The 16279-nt window shown below is 59.6% G+C and overlaps 2 protein-coding genes and 1 pseudogene across 11 annotated transcripts in view; 2 read left to right on the top strand and 1 right to left on the bottom strand.

Moving 5' to 3' along the window:
- CCDC187 (coiled-coil domain containing 187) overlaps nucleotides 1-9282 on the top strand; it is a 50427-nt gene extending 41145 nt beyond the window's left edge. For 4 of the 10 annotated variants that reach the window (XM_058445855.1, XM_058445858.1, XM_058445853.1 and 1 more), the window contains exons 20-24: nucleotides 1888-2126; nucleotides 3933-4069; nucleotides 4450-4562; nucleotides 5071-5147; nucleotides 5667-9282. In XM_058445855.1, coding sequence (XP_058301838.1) covers nucleotides 1888-2126; nucleotides 3933-4069; nucleotides 4450-4562; nucleotides 5071-5147; nucleotides 5667-8008 — 2908 coding nt within the window. In that variant the 3' untranslated portion in view covers nucleotides 8009-9282. Of the gene's footprint in view, nucleotides 1-1887; nucleotides 2127-3932; nucleotides 4070-4449; nucleotides 4564-5070; nucleotides 5148-5666 lie in introns of those variants that run through there. The other 6 variants (XM_058445857.1, XM_058445856.1, XM_058445852.1 and 3 more) reach the window with 5 other exon arrangements.
- Nucleotides 8920-9673, bottom strand: LOC116475488 (uncharacterized; annotated as a pseudogene).
- A 4548-nt stretch (nucleotides 9674-14221) lies between these two features.
- QSOX2 (quiescin sulfhydryl oxidase 2) overlaps nucleotides 14222-16279 on the top strand; it is a 37686-nt gene continuing 35628 nt past the window's right edge. The window contains exon 1 of the mRNA XM_032165637.2: nucleotides 14222-14551. Within this exon, the coding sequence (XP_032021528.1) occupies nucleotides 14224-14551 (328 nt within the window). The 5' untranslated portion in view covers nucleotides 14222-14223. The remainder of the gene's footprint in view (nucleotides 14552-16279) is intronic.

Here is a 16279-nt window from a genome sequence, read left to right as displayed (position 1 = left end):
CCGACAGCTGCTGCTGCAGGACGCGGTGGGGCGTAGCCAGTGGACGGGCCTGGCTCAGGGGCCAGGGATGGCACGTGTAGCCCTGGGCACCCCCTCCCAGGGTGGCTGGGGGCTGTTCTGCCGGCTGGTGGCAGCTCAACCTTCTCTGAGGCCTGGCCATGTGGCCGTTGGCTTTGGTTTGCAACAAAAGCGCCTCATTAAAGGGCACCAGGGCTCTGCCTGGACTGTCCCCACGGAGCAGGGGAGGGGGTGTGATGACCAGGGTCACCTGCCCGAGAGCCTGGCCGTGGGAGGAGCAGCTGTTTTTCCCATCAAGAGCCTCCAGGCTTCCTGATGCTGGGAACAGCTCTTCTTTCCGGGCTCAAAATGGCCCTGGAGGGCCGAGGAGGCCTTCTCTCCTTTGAGCTCAGGCCCCCAGGACCAGCAGCCCCCAAGACTCTATCACAGAACCCCTTGAAGCAGCAAGCGGGGGGCAGCGCAGACCCAGGGGAGCAGCCTTTGGAGGCCCCTGTCTGCCTGGGGGAGCGTCCTGAGGCCCTTTCCCAGCCCAGAGGGGCCTCTGCAGTGAGGGGAGGTGCTGACCACTCAGGCTCGGCCATTGGCTCCGTGGCTTCTCCCGAAGCTTTCAAATAAATCTGGGCACAGACTGATCTGTCATTCACATTGCTACCCGTTGCCAGTCCCAGGAGTCTCTGAAGAGGCTTCCAGGCCAAATACTGCCCGTTGGTCCCCCAGGGTTTGCTTATAGGGCTGGAGGGGAGGGGCCGGTAGACGTATGGTTGCAGACCCGGACCCCGGTGTGGGGGTCAGCCCACCCTCCTGGTGGAGGGGTACACCCTATGCTCAGCTTGTCACACCAGCGATGTGTAGCCCTGTCCACAGCTAGAAAATAGAGAAAAGTGAGGTATTCACAGAGAAAACTTCGGCTCCCTGGGACCCCACCCACGAGAAGCTCACCTGTGGTGTTCTGCTGGGGGTCCTGCCGCACGGGAGCAGGTGTACTTCCCTCCTTCATTGGTCCGTGCGAGAGAAGCTCAGCTGTGAGCTGGGTGCCTTGGGGTCGGGGTGTGCCTATGAGCACCCCAGGGGAGCGAGGGAGAAGCTGGACAGAGCAGATGGAGCTACTGCGGGGTCCTGGCCTGAGACGCCATGTGCCGAGGAGGGTGTAGGGGAGGGGAATGAATCCTTTAGGACATGGGGGTTCCTGTTCCCATTTTTATTCAGCCTGTTCTGTTTCTGGGGCGGCTCTGAGAGCACAGTGCCTTGGTCTGCTTTGCAGGCTGAGTGCCGGGCCCTGGGGGCACTGCCCCGTCTCCCTCCAGAGCCTGCGTGGGGCACACACTGGTGTCAAGGTGCCCTCCCAGTCCTGCCCCAGCGAGAGTGCGGGCTGCAGCCCCTCAGCTGCGTCTACCTTGGGATACAGGGTTTCCAGGCCCTTAGGGCTGCCCTCCTCTGAACCTCCTGCTCGCCCCTGACCATCTGTGAATCCGGGGGGAAATGCTCAGGGGCACCCTTGGGTGGGAGCAATGAGCTGTGCCCAGATGTGGCAGGTGCCTGGGGGAGAAAGGGAGGCAGACGATGTGTCGCCGGGCAGGCACCTGAGACAGCAGGAGTTTCCTTGCCACCCCAGCAGTGTGACCCAGGCAGAGTCAGATGGGGGGTGCCTGGAGGTCAGTGCAGGCCTGGGGTGGCACCGTGCTTCTCGGGGGCCCAGCATGTGCACCTGGGAGGGACAGTCCATCTCCAGGCAGAAGTTTCAAGGGGCCACACGCTGGGGAGACACAGGCCTCTCCCACTCACCTTGCCTGGGTGAGGAGGTCATAATCCCGTCTTCTGCTTGGCGACTGACCACGGCCACCCCCGGATGTGACATGAGGTTGTTCCCAGGGAGAGGGTGCTGGTGGAGGTTGTGGCCAGGGCTGGACACCTGGGAAGGGGCAGCCGGGCGGGCGGTCACCTCCACTCTGCATGGCCGTGCAGCCCTCCCACTGAGCAGCAGGATGTGACGCCGCCCCAGACAACCTCCGATGCAGATGGTCACCAGCAGCCTCCGAGGCCAGCGTGGGGCGAGGACACACACGAGCCCCAGGGCCCGCTGGTGGAGAGTGGCAGCCACGTCAGCCAAGGTAACGAGCAGCCGCGGCGACCGCCCAGGGTCAGACGGACGCTCATCCAGTGGGTCCTGGGCAGTGTGGGATGGCATTAGTCCCAGGGTCAGGCAGGCCTGTGTTCTGGCCTGCTGTGCCTCTGCCTGTGACCGGGCCACCCCGGCCTCCCTGTTTCTGCGTCTCAGCGCAGCAGAGCACACAGTGGGCTTGCCAGCGGGCGGGCCACCCCGTGCACAGGCAGCCAGCATTCCCAAAATACACAGCGAGGGGTGCACCGGCCCTGGGAGCTGGTCAGAATTCAGAAGGCCCCCACCCGGTGTCCATCCTCGGAAGCAGGGAGACTATTCCATCCAAGGGTCTGCCAGACTGGGGAGTCCCTGCAGTTGGGGCCAGGGACAGCAAACCTCAGGACAGACGGGTTGAGATGGGAAGAGCTTAGAAGCACTTGTGGGGCCGCCCAGGAGAGTGTGGCTGGTGGGGCTCCCTGGAGAGGCCAGTGGCACTGGGAGACGGAGTGAATACAGAGCGCTTTCCCTCTGTGTCCCGCGTCACCCCCGGGCCTGCGCTGTTCAGGCTTCTGCGGCCACCGTGAAGCTTGCTCAGCCTGAAGCCTCCCTCGCCGCATGGCCACATGTACCAGCTGTCACCGTTCGGGGGGCCAGCCAGGCGCCTGCACCCACCATGGGTCCTCGTTGCCTCTGGAGGTGGATTCGCTCGTTATGCCCACGCTGCAGAGGAGGAGCCTGAGGCCTGACCTGTGTTCTCACGTGGTCTAGGGTTCACCCTGAGTCTGCCTGACTGCGGTGCCGGCCGCTCTCTGATCAAAAGACTGCACTTGCAGGGGCTCCCTGGGTGACGCCCCACTGTGGTCACTGGGTCGCTCAGGGCCCTGGACAAGAGGGCAGGTGTTCCCATTGATGGAGCTTCCCCCTCCTTGGGCTTTAGCCAAACAGCTCCGGTTCCCTCAGCCAGGCGGCCCTTGGTCCTCAGAGTCCCCTGACCCCACAGAACGAAAGTCTAGGGAGATGGAGGTGCAATGCAGGGAGTGCCTGGTGCTCCTGGGGAGGGCTCTGCGTTGGCCCCCCCTGCCCCTTTGCCCCCTTTGCGATGCCCCGGCAGTGCACTGGTGACCTTGCTGTGTCCAAGGCCTGCCCCCCACCGGACCTCTGCGCCACCCCTGCCTCGCACCAGGGTCTGTCTGTAGGGCACCGAGGGGAAACAAGCTCTGGCAAAGGGTTTCCCCCAAGGGAGGGAAAGAGGCCTCTAAATTATTATTATTATTATTATTATTATTATTTTGAGACAAAGTCTCACGCTGTCCCAGGCTGGAGTGCAGTAGCGTGATCTTGGCTTGCTGCGACCTCCGCCTCCTGGGTTCAAGCAATTCTTTTGCTTCAGCCTCCTGAATAGCTGGGATTATAGGCACCCACCACCATGCCCACCTAATTTTTGTATTTTCAGTAGAGACCGGGTTTCACTACATTGTCCAGGCTGGTCTCGAACTCCTGACTTTGTGATCCGCCTGCCTTGGCCTCCCAAAGTGCTGGATTATAGGCGTGAGCCACCGCGCCCGGCCGGCCTCTGAATTCTAAACAAATTTTCTCTAAACTTGTGGCTGGGACTTTGATCACTAACTGTCCAATAACAGGATGATTTTAGGAGCAAACTACTACCTACGTTTCCGCCTCATACTAACCAAGCACTGCAGAAAGGTGTGCGCCACTTTGAATTTTAAGATGTTTTATGTGGCTTCGGAATTCCTGGGAGCCACTCCTGCTCCCTGCATCTGTCCCCACCAGCGCTGACAGTCCCTTTGCCCTCCAGGAGACCCTCAGACCAAGCCCGGCCCTTCCTTAGCGGGGAAGCCCCGGGATCCAACAGACAGCCACGTGGGGAGCTTCGGGGAACGCAGCCGACACTCCTGGGGCAGAGAAGGTCCTTGTAGCACACAGGAAGCCAGCGTGAGTTGGGTGTGCCATGCACTTCCTGTGGGCTGGGTGGGGCCCGGCCTTGCTGTGTGGCCCTGAGGGGTCTCCTGGTCCGTCCCATGAGTGCCCCGGGGCCCCTCCCGGCAGATGCCTTCAGTTCCAAGGTTTGCCAGTTCTCTGGGTCTCACCCTAAGACTCAACACCTGGGCAGAAAAACAGACTTTTTTTCCTTGGTGGCAGGGCCCAATGGGAGGAGGAGAATCTGGCGAGTGGGGGTCTCCACGGCCCTCTTTTGGGGGGTCTTTGTTCCTTAACCGTGGTCGCTGGAAGCACAGGGGCTCCATCCAGCTATGGGAGGTGGACAGAGACAGAGGCCACACCCCAGCAGTGTCATTTCTACAACGTGTCTCCAGCAGGTGGCTGAGGGCAGTGTGAGGGAAGAGGGCTCGGAATTGGGGCTGGATTTTGCTGAGAGCCCCGTGGAAGAGTTCCAGGAAACCGAGAGCTGGCGATCGGGGGAGCAGAGGTAGTGGGGGCTGAGCTCCCCGGAGCAGGGGTGGGGGGGGCTGAGCTCCCCGCAGCAGGGGTGGAGCCTGAGGCATGGAGACGGGTTCAGCCAGCACTCCCTGTCCCCCTGCTGTGGGGACCCTCACTCTCTCCTGGCACAGCTGTGCTGCTGGGGCACAGCTCTGCACCCACCCTGAGCCCTCCTGGGTCTGATCCACTTTTGGAAATAAAGATGTCACCCATGAATCAGCCCAAGGTCAGCAGAGGGGCCTCAAACCCCCTCGGAGTTGCAGCCCCACCCCCCTCTCTGCCACCTGATCCAGTGGGACTGAGACTGGATGCCCCCAAAGACAAGCCCTTGGGGAGCCCTTGCCCTCAAGGTCACTCAGGTGGTGGCAGAGGAGTGGCTGGGATGTTTTTCGAGTGTGAGCTATGGACTGAGCCTGGTGGGGTCCCTGACAGTGGGCCCTGGGAGGAGGCCAGGAGGACCAGGATCCCCACAGGGTTCTCCACGAATGTGCTTGCAGGACGGAGGCCTGTCAGCAGGAGGTCCCCAGCGTCTCCTCCACCTGGCTGGAAGCTGCCCAGGCTGCTGCCTCCCCAGGTAATGCCCCAGCCCCCAGCCCCTCCCTCAGCCATCGAGTCCCCACTAAGGGTCCCCCAAGGCCATTTCTACGTCAGAGCCAGCTTCTCCCCACAATATGCAGCCCCTGTCTTCCCCCCTGCCTAGCTGGGGGGCTCTGCCCACGCACCTCCCCATCACAGGGTTGCTGGAGGAGATGAATGACCGTCAGGGATCCTCTGTCTGGATCCACCCACATCCCTAATGAAAATAAAACAAGGCAGAGCCAACCAGTCAGTCCTTGAACCACAGCTGCGGTGCTGAGGCCGGGTGCCCGGGGCTCGGCAAGGTCCCTGGACGTGACTCATTGCGTGTGGGTGGGGGTGGGCGTGGTGAACCCCCGGGTTGGAATCACAAGGGTCGAACACGCTGACACCCTCAACGCTTTTCCTGACTCTGTTCAGGGTGTTTCTCTGTTCTGACCTCCTGGCTTTGGGGGTTGTGGGATATGCATGGGGTCCAGGGTGCAGAGCGTGACAACTGTTGATTGTCCCCTCTCAGCAGCTCCTGTGGCCCCTGAGGAGGCGGCGCCCCCGATCCTGCACCCGGACAGTCCCCTTCTCCCTGCCACCTCCTCCTGCGGTCCAGGCTCTGAGTCTCCTTCTGGAACCTGCTGGGGGCCTTTGGAAGAAGCCACGGTGTCATCCCACACCTCCCCAGCAGGCTCTGTGAGCAGCCTGTCCTGTCCCTCTCTCTGGGAGTTCCAGAAAGCAGCGGCTACCCTGATCCAGCTTTCTGGGAGCTCCAGCTCTCTTCCTGGCTTGGAAGCTGAAGACTCCCCAGACGAAGGTTTCAGCTGGCCTGGAGAGCTCTCTGCCCGACACTCCTCAGAGGAAGCTGGCCTGCCTTTGTCCTGGGGGCCAAACCAGGGTGAGCCTCGGCCAGGCGGTGCTCCTGAGGGTGGAGGACGTGTGACCTGGCAGAGGCCCCAGGGCCGTGGGGCCGGCCCCCTGCATGGCTCCTCCTTGGACACGGCCGTGGCAGAAGGTTCAGCGCCGGAGCAAAGCCCGAAGGCAGACTGGCTACTGCCTTTCCCAGACATCGCCTCTCCAAGGTCAGGGTCAGAGCTGTCAGAAGCCTCCAGCAAAGTTTGGGACGAGGACAGCGAGGAGGACCTGCCAGAACCCTGTACTGGGGCCGAGCCAGCCTCAGGGAGCTCCCTGCCTGCAGGTGGCTCATTGGGCCTTGAAAGCAGCGTGGAGCCCCAGGTGGCTCTTCCCTCCCAACGGCCCAGGGAGGGGCAGGAAGCTTCTGGGACCAGCGAGAGCCTGATGGGGGTGTCAGACACAGGAGAAGCCCTCCAGGCACCCCCTGAGCCCGCCGGTGTGGTGTTCCCGCCCCAAATGTCTTCTGCCCGTGACTCGGACTCACTGCTGGTCTTTCCTTCTGGGACCTCTTCCAGTGAAGGGGTGGATTTTGGCAAAGGAGGAGAGACTTCTGGCTACCAGGAGGGAACCTGGGATGCTGACCCGAGTCCGTCCACCAAGAGCAAACTCCCGCACCTCATGCCAGAGCCCGAGACCCCGCTGACCCTGCAGGCTCCTCCCGGGGACCCGGGCAGGCTGGCACCCCCAGTAGCTGAGAGCCGGGTGCCTGGGCCTGGTGGGAATGGGACCCCCACTGTCCTGGAGGAAGCCTGTCCCCCACTTGCCGGTGACGTCTTGACTGAGATCCTGTCTCCTGTGGACGAATTGCTGTCCTACGGCAGTGCCGACCTCCAGTCCTCCATCCACAGGGAGGCCCCCCTACCCCCACCTCCTCCCACTCCCCAAGCACAGAGTGATGGCGAAGACACCAACCCATGCTCGGATGCCTTCCCTTCCCCGCCCTCAGGGCCCCTCGGGGAGGACACCGCCATCACCACCCAGGATTTGTCCTCCATGTCTGAGGAGAGTCTGCCAGAGGGACTGTTTCCTGGGCCCCAGGGGTCCACGGGAACCTGGGAGTCGGGGCTCTGCCCAGGGGTGGCTGGACTGGGTGGAAGCGTTGAGGACCAGTTGGGTAGATGCAATTCTGCAGCAGGGGATGAGGCCGGAGGCAGCCAGTGGCCTGAACCTGTCAGCTGGCCAGGGCACCCGTCATGTGAGGGGTCAGGCAGTGCCCCTGGAGGGCTCCCAGGGCCATCAGTGCAGCCCCCAGCTCCATCCAGAGTGGCCTCTGTGGCCAGGGAAGGTCTGTCAGGGCTGTTGGCAGCTGGTGACGCGGACGTGATGATCGGCAGTCCATCGGAGCACCGGGCTCCTGTTTTGGGCACAGGGTTCTGGGCTGATGTGGCCTTTGAGGAGGTCTTGGGCAGTTGGGGAGAGCCCTGGGAAGGAGCGCAGAGCTCTGGGCGTGCAGAGAGCCAGGGAGGGGCGGGGCAGCTCTTAGTGGGTCTGGATGAGCTCCTAGACACTGCTTCATCTGCGGCGGGGTCCCTGGGCAGCCGAGCCTGCTTGGCCAAGACCCCCACCAGGGGCCGAGACCCCAAAGAAATGCTGGGTAAGAGCCAGAAGGCAGCCACACCCCCACAGGCAGCCACACCTCCATGTCCCTGGCCAGCAGCCCCAGCAGCCTCTCCCCCAGGCCAAGTGCCTTTGGCCGCCAGTGGAAGATGTGGGTCCCTTGAGCATGCTGGTGAGGACGTGGAGGGAGGCCTGAGCCGCCAGTCAGAGGAGCCATCCAGGCCTGAGGGCTCACTGGGCAGAAAGCCGCTCCTGGAGACAGAATCAGGACGCTGTACCCATCTCCCAGGTGTGGAGAGAGACCAGGCAGTGGACTTGGTCTCCACGCGGCTCACCAGGAGGGTCCTGCGCGACTCCTTAGCAGCTCTGTCCACACTGGCCCCCAGGTGCAGCCCCTAGGGAGTGTTTTCTGGAACTACAGAGATGCACAGGCGTCCACGATGTCATTGTGAGCTGTGTGTGGCACACACATGCACACGTGGGAGTAAGAACCTAGAGGCCTGGACCTTCCCACGGTGGACCGGGTGGGCGGCCGGCTCTGCGGGACGGTCGCCTGGACCTTCCCAGGGTGGACCGGGTGGGCGGCCGGCTCTGCGGGACGGTCGCCTGGACCTTCCCAGGGTGGACCGGGTGGGCGGCCGGCTCTGCGGGACGGTCACCTGAAGCTGGGCCCGGACTGCACACCCACTCCTTTGCATCAAAGCCACAAAGAGGCATCCAAGAAAAGGCATTGCAGCCCAGAGGTAAGAACAGTCAGAGTCATCGAGAGCAGGAACTAGGACAGGGGCGGAGCAGCGCCTATGCCAGGAAGGGGGTCATGGGAATCAGCGAAGGCCAAGAGAGGAAGAAAGAACATTTGGGGGAAAGAAGAGCTGGGGTGGGCCCAGCTGGTGCTGACTCACACCCCTGAGCCCTGCTTAGAAGACAGTCGGGGGCATCTGCCTGCTTTGACTTTGGAGGCGGCCCCCCGAACCAAACCGCCGGCAGGTGACGTGCAGCTGGGGGGACTCGGCATGGGAGTCTCACACCTGAGCTGCACAGACCAGAGGAAGCCGCGGCCCAAGGGCCCAAGGTCATTTCCCCGCAGCCCGCACAGCTGGGGCCTTGTCCTCTGGGGGTCAGTGGCCCAAGGTCTCTTCTGGAACGTGCTCAGGACTCGCTGTGCCTGGAAGGCCAGGGCATCCGATTTCTCCTGGTGCCATGGACTTTTGTTTCCAGAGGATTCGCTGGGACTCCTGTAATTTCTCTGGGACCCTTTTGAATTTGAGGGTCTCTCCTTGAATGGGGAGTTGATGAGCAGCGTGTTGGCCTTAGGGACATCTGTGTCCCAGCACTGATCCTTCCAGGATGTGGCTTCTCCCGTCCAGGGCCTCAGGCCTCCTCCACTTTAAGAGAGGAGCACAGTCCAGACTTTAAGCATGCAGTCTGGTGGAAGGCATCACAAAGCCGGCCTGGCAAAGCCCTAAGATGCCAGGTTACAGGACACACGGAGCTGCCAGGGCCCTCTACCCCATAGCTCTGGTGAGAGACCCCAGGCCCCTTAGAACCCCTTTGGGCCCCGTGCCGTGAGGCAAGAGCCCCTCTCCAGACACCCCTTGCGGGGCAGCAGCTGGATCCAGCCTGCCTTCTCCAGCCCTGGGGCGGCTGCTCAGCCCCAGGTGCCGTTCACAATGGCCGGCCTGTGTCAGGGCCCCCGTTCACCGTGTGCGTGGGAAGCCCAGCTCGGGCCATGCGTCGGATTTTGCACCGGCTCCTGCCCAGCCCACCTGAGAATGCAGAGGTTTGGATCCAGTGGGGAATGTGTTCCTGCTCCCTGCTCTCAATTTCAGAACAAACTTTGAGCTGAGCTACAGCTTTCTCATTGATCCCCTTCTAGTCTTCTGAACAAATTAGTCTGTGATTTTTTATTTTTTTCCATTTATTGCTGACCCTTTTGGATTTATGAGGCCGTGTGAGAGGAATTATGTATTTCACACACATGCATCTGGCAGGACAATAAATCTCCCCCACTGAAGCCCCACAGATCTGCAGCGAATCTGATGGCTTCCCGGCTCGCCGCCACATGGTTGGTGCTGATGTGTGGTGCGATGTGGTGGCGGCTGCAGTCACAGCTGGAACCAGAGTGACTTTCCCTGGGAGCCCAGCAGGTGCCTCACGTCGCTGGCAGGTGGCAAGGGTGCCCTTGAAGGGGGCTGGTCGTGAGGAATGAAGGAAAACCCGGGCCAGGGCTTCCAAGGACAGCAGCCCCGGAGGGGGCCGGAGCCATCAGGTTACTCTGACTGCCGGAGAAAAAGCTGCTCCACCAGAGGTGTAAACACATTTAATCTCCCAACACGACGTATACAGAGCGGAGGGCTTTGGCATTCAGATATATTGACCAGGAGAGATGGTAATCCAAGGTCCCTCCCCTTCAAGGTCTCCTGCTGTACTTGCCCGGACTCTGATCTGTCATCACTGCTTGGGCCAATAAATCTTGATACTAGCCTCCAGAGGAGTCATTATCTTTCATAGAAAATGATTATTTCTCAGTTAAACCCTACATTTAATTTTCCCGTGATCTGTCTCTTTCAGCTTCCCTGCTTAACGGTTCCCTCCTGCATAAAATGCCCATGAACGTGTCCACAGTGCTCCGAGTCCCAAATCATCAGACAAACTTTACGAGTCCCTTTGATTCCCTGCCCTGCGTGGCCATCACGGCCACCCTCATAAAACACACATGAAGGCCGGGGGCCCTTTATGAAAGGTGGCGGCCGCACACACTCCTGGGAAGCACAGCCTCCTGGCACCCAGGGGGCTGGGAGAACTCACTCACTGCCCAGGCGAAGCAGGGTCCCTGTGGGTCATTTTCTCTGTCCCCAGGGTTGAGCCTGGCCCGTTCATGCCCAGCAAAGCCAGGCTCACAAGCCGTCCTTTTCCCAGCTCCCCAGGCAGCTTTGGGGTCCTGGAAGAGTGCTGGCAGGTCCCACAGCCATCCCATGGTGCCTTGTCCCATCCACCCACCGCATGGCAGCATCGGAGCTGGGAGCGGAGGATGGGATCGCACACACCCCCTGGCCCTGGCCCTGGCCCTGCCCCGGGAGCCGCGGCCACCCTTCCCCTGCCCACCACTCACCATGTCCATCAGGCCGTAGCCGATACAGCACCAGCCGCACTGGTGCTGGGAGCCAGCTCGGGCTCTGAGGCTGCCTGGGCCCTGCTCCACCTCTCCCTAGGGGTCTGGCACGGAGCCCCTGCCCCCAGACGTGCCTCTGTGTCCACAGTCCCTGGAGGGTGGCCACCCGCCTCCTCATGGTGTCCTAGTGAGGACATGGAGAATTGTTCCCCTGGGCACTGTCCCTGGCACGTCGCCAGTGCTCAGGGGCTGGCGCAGGTGTGCAGAATTTTTCCTCAGAAGTTTTCCCAAAATGGGTGGTGGCTGTAAGCAGCTGAGCCCTCCATGCCAAACTCCTGCTAAAGGGGGAGACATGGACGGCAGGGCCAGTCCTGGAGCTGGGGCCATTGAAATCCATCGGGTCTCATCTCTGCTCTCCCCATGTGGAAAGGGAGGCGGCTCGGAGCTGGGGTTCTGCCTTTATCTCCAACACAAGCATCGGAGTGGGCCCTCCTGGGTTCTGGGAGGCACGTGGGCCTGAGACCCTCCTCTCTGTCACATACATGCCATGTGCCCTTCACCTCACACAGTAAGCCCTCTGAGCCTCAGTTTCTCCCTCTGTAAAATAGGAATATCAATACCTGTTCCACGATGGGCAGGCCTATGCAAACTTGCCCCAAAGATGGATGAGGCTGAGAGGCAGAAGAAAGAGGCTGACAAGTCCAGTTTCTCAGGAAGAAACATTTAGTAGGGACTTACAAATGGAAGCCACATCCGTGTCTCTGGAGGCACAGACAGATGGGATCCCGCCATCACCCCCAGGCCCAGGGCTTAGCTGCCATAGGGGAGGCTGGTTTAGAAGGGATGTGCAGAAACCTGAGGCAGATAGCATCAAGGCTTTGTGCCCTAAGGGTAGGATTTACGGCAAGTACCTGCTCTACACAGGGAACAACAGATCAACTGGAAATCTTGGAGGCCTTCCCGGAATCAGGCTCATCAGGATCCAACACAGCAGATTAGGTCCAAGATGCTGCTGCCTCAGCCTGCACAGCGCCTTATCTCATCAGGTCTGACATGTGATCTCCCCGCATTTTGATCTCTTCGAAGCCAGAGCTGTCTCTGTCAGGGCACCTGAAAATGGGCACTGGCTATGTTTCCTCGCTCCACGGCACGCACGCTAACCACGCCTGCAGTCACCTGGCCTTTGCCACAGCGACGTGCGGTGCCTCTCCTGCAGGTGGGGGGGCAGATTTCACGCAGGCTTTGGGCGGGACCTGGCTCAGCACAGACAGCTCTTACCAAGACTCCGAGATTCAATCCCAACCCCTTCCCCTCCCCCGCCCTGCCTTGGATGGGAGAAACGCTGCTTGTTTTGGGGTGTGGCCTCTAAGTGCTGGGCTGAGCTTGGTCCCAGGGGTGGCTCCGTTTCACCGAGCAGGTTTGGGGTGAAGTGTTGCCCTGATGTTCTGAATGTGCCCCTCCAGTTGGGCACATGACGTCCTCTGTCTCAGCCGGATCAGGCTCCTTTTCTCCACTCCTTGTTCCCCTGCCACCTCGCCGCTGCTTCTTCTGGAGGCCTGGGGCTTGGCGTGTGGCCCTCCCCTCTGTCCCATAGCCTCCCCGGGGGACCTCAAGCAGCCTCAAGCTCTGAGCTCCAGACTCAACTCCCACTTCTAAACCCTGACCTGACACCTCCCTTAGAGGTTGAAAAGGCTGTAACAGGTCCAAAGCAAACTCGTGGCGTCCTCCCCTGCATAGCTCTCCCATCTCGCCACTGCACGATTTAGTCTCAGCCATAAGCAACCCCATTCCTCCAGTTGCTTTGGCCCAAACTCTGCCAATGTGACACCCTCTGCCTCCACCCAGACTCGGCCGACCCCTCCACCAGCACTGCCTCTCACCCCTCCCTGGAGTCCCTTCCAGCCTGTGGAAGGAGGCGGCGGCCCCTCCCAGGTCCCCCGCTTCCCCTCCTGCCCCTTCTACTGTGCAACTAGAAGGGCAGAGCTGCATCCTTGCACCGATCCTCCCATGGCTGCCCCACATTCAGCGTCAAAGCCCAGTCTGTGGCCCAGCTTGTGAGTCCCCCTGGGTCTCGCTCGGGCTCTCAGCTTTTCTTCCCTCCCATGCTTCCCCTAGCTTGCTCCGCTCCCGCCAGGCCCGGCTCCTCCTCGCTGTTCCTCCAGCGTGCTCAGCACCCTTCTGCCCCAGGGCCTTTGAATGTGTGGCTCCTCTGCCTGGGCCATGTGCCTCCTCCCTCACCTCCTTCTCCACTCAGGTCACCTTCTCAAAGACCTCCCCACCCTCCTGTGTACGGCAGCCCTGCTGGCACCTGTCTCCCTGTCCAGCTTCATTGCTTTTCATAGCACGCATTGGCTGCTTTACACGTTGGTTTGTTTTGGGTCTGCCCGAATGCAGGCCAGGGACACTGGGGGCTCGGTTTTGTTCTCGCTTTGTCTCCAGGGCTTGGCACAGAGCAGAAGCCAGGAAACGTGGGTGATGGAAGGAAACATGAACGGGGAGACGCAGGACATGAGGAAAAGGGAGCAGGCGCCTTGGCCAGGGGCCCTCTGGGAAGAATCCTCTGATCTGGGGTTAACCGTTGTTAGCAGCAAAACCTTTTAAACAAAATCTTACACAGAACCCCGCAATACAGTTAACTATTTATTTTGAGACAACATCTCGCTCTGTCATCCAGGCTGGAGTGCAGTGGCGGAGTCACAGCTCACTGCAGCCTCAAGCTCCCAGGCTCAAGCCATCCTCCACCTTAGCCCCTCAAGTAGCTGGGACTACAGGTGTGCACCACCATGCCCGGCTTTTTTCTTTTTTTTAAGAGATGGGCTCTCACTATGTTGCCCAGGCTCTCCCACTCCCTTTTTTTGTTTTGGTCACACAGTTCAGAGAAAATCTTGACATGTGTAAAAATTAGGAATAGGAACAAAAAAAATCAAGTATCCTGTTCAATGAAGCAAAAAAGTCATATGATTTCATTTCCAAACCATGAAGCTGCGTTCGACTGGAACACCCTAAAAGGTAGCACGCAACACATCTGACTTTGAGTGGATGTTTTGCTGCATCTTCTAAGCGTTCAAATCTTATATTAAAAAGTCGAGGCTGGCCTGTAGACCCTCTGAAGCCCCAGGTGGGGTTGACAAGAACCCCGGAATAGTTTTTTACGTCTAAGAATGTCTTGTTAAATTTGTATTTCAGGCATGGCACAGACCTAGGCTGAAAAACCGACTCACTGTTTGTCTGAAATTCACGTTGAACCTGGCGTCGTGCACTTCCATTTGCTAAATGTGGCCACCTGGGCCGGCTCAGGGAAAGGGGTTTGGGGAACGCGCGGCGGGGCAGGGAGACGGCAGACTTTTGGGGGCGGGGCTGCCACGCATGGGCGGGGGCGGGGCCATAGGGCGGAGAGGGGAGAGAGGGCGGGGTCAGACGTGCGGGGGCGGGGCCGGGCGCATCGGCGCACGTGACGGTGGTTGCCAGGGTGAAAGTTCAGCGCGCCGGCGACACTTCCAACATGGCGGCGGCCGGGGCGACTGTGGCGCGCAGCTCGGGAATCGGAGCAGGACGTGCGCTGAGAGCCCGGCGCTCGCCCCCGCCGCGGGCCGCACGGCTGCCGCGGCTGCTAGTGCTGCTGGCGGCGGCGGCGGCGGGGCCGGGCGCGGGCGGTGCGGCGCGGCTGTACCGCGCGGGCGAGGACGCCGTGTGGGTGCTGGACAGCGGCAGCGTGCGCGGGGCCACAGCCAACAGCTCGGCCGCGTGGCTCGTGCAGTTCTACTCGTCGTGGTGTGGCCACTGCATCGGCTACGCGCCCACCTGGCGGGCCCTGGCCGGGGATGTGCGAGGTGAGGCGCGCCCCCGCGCGGGGACCCCCGACCCCCGGGACCGCGGCCTTCCGGGACCCCTTGCTACCGCCCCAGAAGGCGGGTCCCGGGGCCCCTCCCGCGCTTTTCTTTCTTTACTGCAGAGCCAGCCCCTGCCCCACAGAGGCACCCGGCTCGGACCAACCCTGGCCTTTCCAGGGGCAGGGGACTAAGCCAGCTGCTCCCATGTCTCCCCCAGGTAATCCCCGTTAGATCCTGACGAGTTGGGCTGTCTCAAGTCAAAATGAAACCATTCTCCCGCAGCCCTCACCGCACACTTGGGGATAGGGAAGCTCTCCCATATCCTAGCTCCCAAAATACCAGTGTGTTGAGCCCCAAGAACTTCATTGACCTTCCAGGCCTTCTACCCTAGCTGTTTCCTGGCGTCCACACACCCCATCCCGAGTTATTCCACATTAGTGCCTAGAATTCCTGTTCTCTGAGGATCCCTCATTCCTATTCCACACTCGTAGCCACCCATTCCCTTTAAACCTTCATCACTAACTTTCTGGTTCGGATAGCTGGCCGTATAGTGGGTGCTCAAAGTGAACCCACAACTTAGAAATCCAAATACTCTGGAGACTTCTCTATAATACCGCAAAACAACCTACAAAGCAATTTCTTTTTAACTCTACGAAGCATTTCATTGGTGGGTTCCTTGATCACAGATGCACAGCCTTTGAGAAATCTTTCACCAGAAACTGCTGGTAGTGTTCTGCATTTTATTGTTTAGTGCTTTCATCTGGTCGCACGTTGTTAACCAGTCAGGAAGTTACTCGCCTGCTCTACGGGTCAGAGTTGGCGTGGGAGGGGGGCATTCACAACACCCTTCCCTTAAAATGGTATTTAAATCACTGAAGTAGGAGGTCCTCCCGACCCAGTGAGGTTTGGCAGGACTTCCTGTTGTGCTAACCTCTAATTACATGTTTCAGTGGGCAAGACCTGTAACAAATTGCTACTCTTTCTTCCTGCACCTTTGTTTTTATGTCTTACACCCAATCCTGCTGTATTTTTCCTCATCGCCAAACAGATTTGTAAAGAAACTTGTTTTTTCAAGTCCAAGTAGGGCTTTTGTATGTCATTGTAAATGGTTATCTTTAAAATGCATTCTCCTCTTAGAGAGCTGGGGCCCTTTGATTCTAACGGATTCCTCCTGTTTGATCTCATGTTTTCTTATGTCCCTGTTGACCTGACTCAGAACTGGGATCAGAGACTGGAAGAGATGGACAGAAAAACTGTTCAGTGGGGTTTTTAGACACTGCTTTTAGGAAAACAAACAAGTAATTCAATCATGTAGGGAACCCTTCAGTTCCTGTGTGTTATTCAGTGGCAGAAACAGATATGTTCGTTAAAATGCAGGTGGCCCTGGCAGGACTTGGTCACTTTTCTTGTGGGTTTTGGTTTTGATTTTTTTTTTTTTTCAGTTGAGTCGGTGAAGTCTAAAGATCGTACCAGATTCAAATATTGCAAATTCTGTAACTGAAGCAGCACATAGGCAGCCTTGAGAACTGTCCCCGGAGCTCAGAAGGAAGGCCGCTCTTGAGAGCCACACAGTAACGTCCATACCCAGTGGTGTGATTAACTCAACTCTAAAATAAGCCTCCTTTAGAGGGTCTGACTGTCTTCCCAGTCACGGCAGGAAGAACAGGCTTGCGCCTGAGACTGAGACTGGAGGAGGACGTGGCTGAAAGTGAAAGACACAGCGGTGGC

The sequence above is a fragment of the Hylobates moloch genome, unplaced genomic scaffold, assembly GCF_009828535.3.
Source record: "Hylobates moloch isolate HMO894 unplaced genomic scaffold, HMol_V3 SCAFFOLD_10, whole genome shotgun sequence".
In the NCBI taxonomy this organism is placed as follows: domain Eukaryota; kingdom Metazoa; phylum Chordata; class Mammalia; order Primates; family Hylobatidae; genus Hylobates; species Hylobates moloch.
The sequence above is the reverse complement of the archived record's forward strand: the minus strand, read 5'-3'. Positions and strand labels throughout refer to the sequence as shown.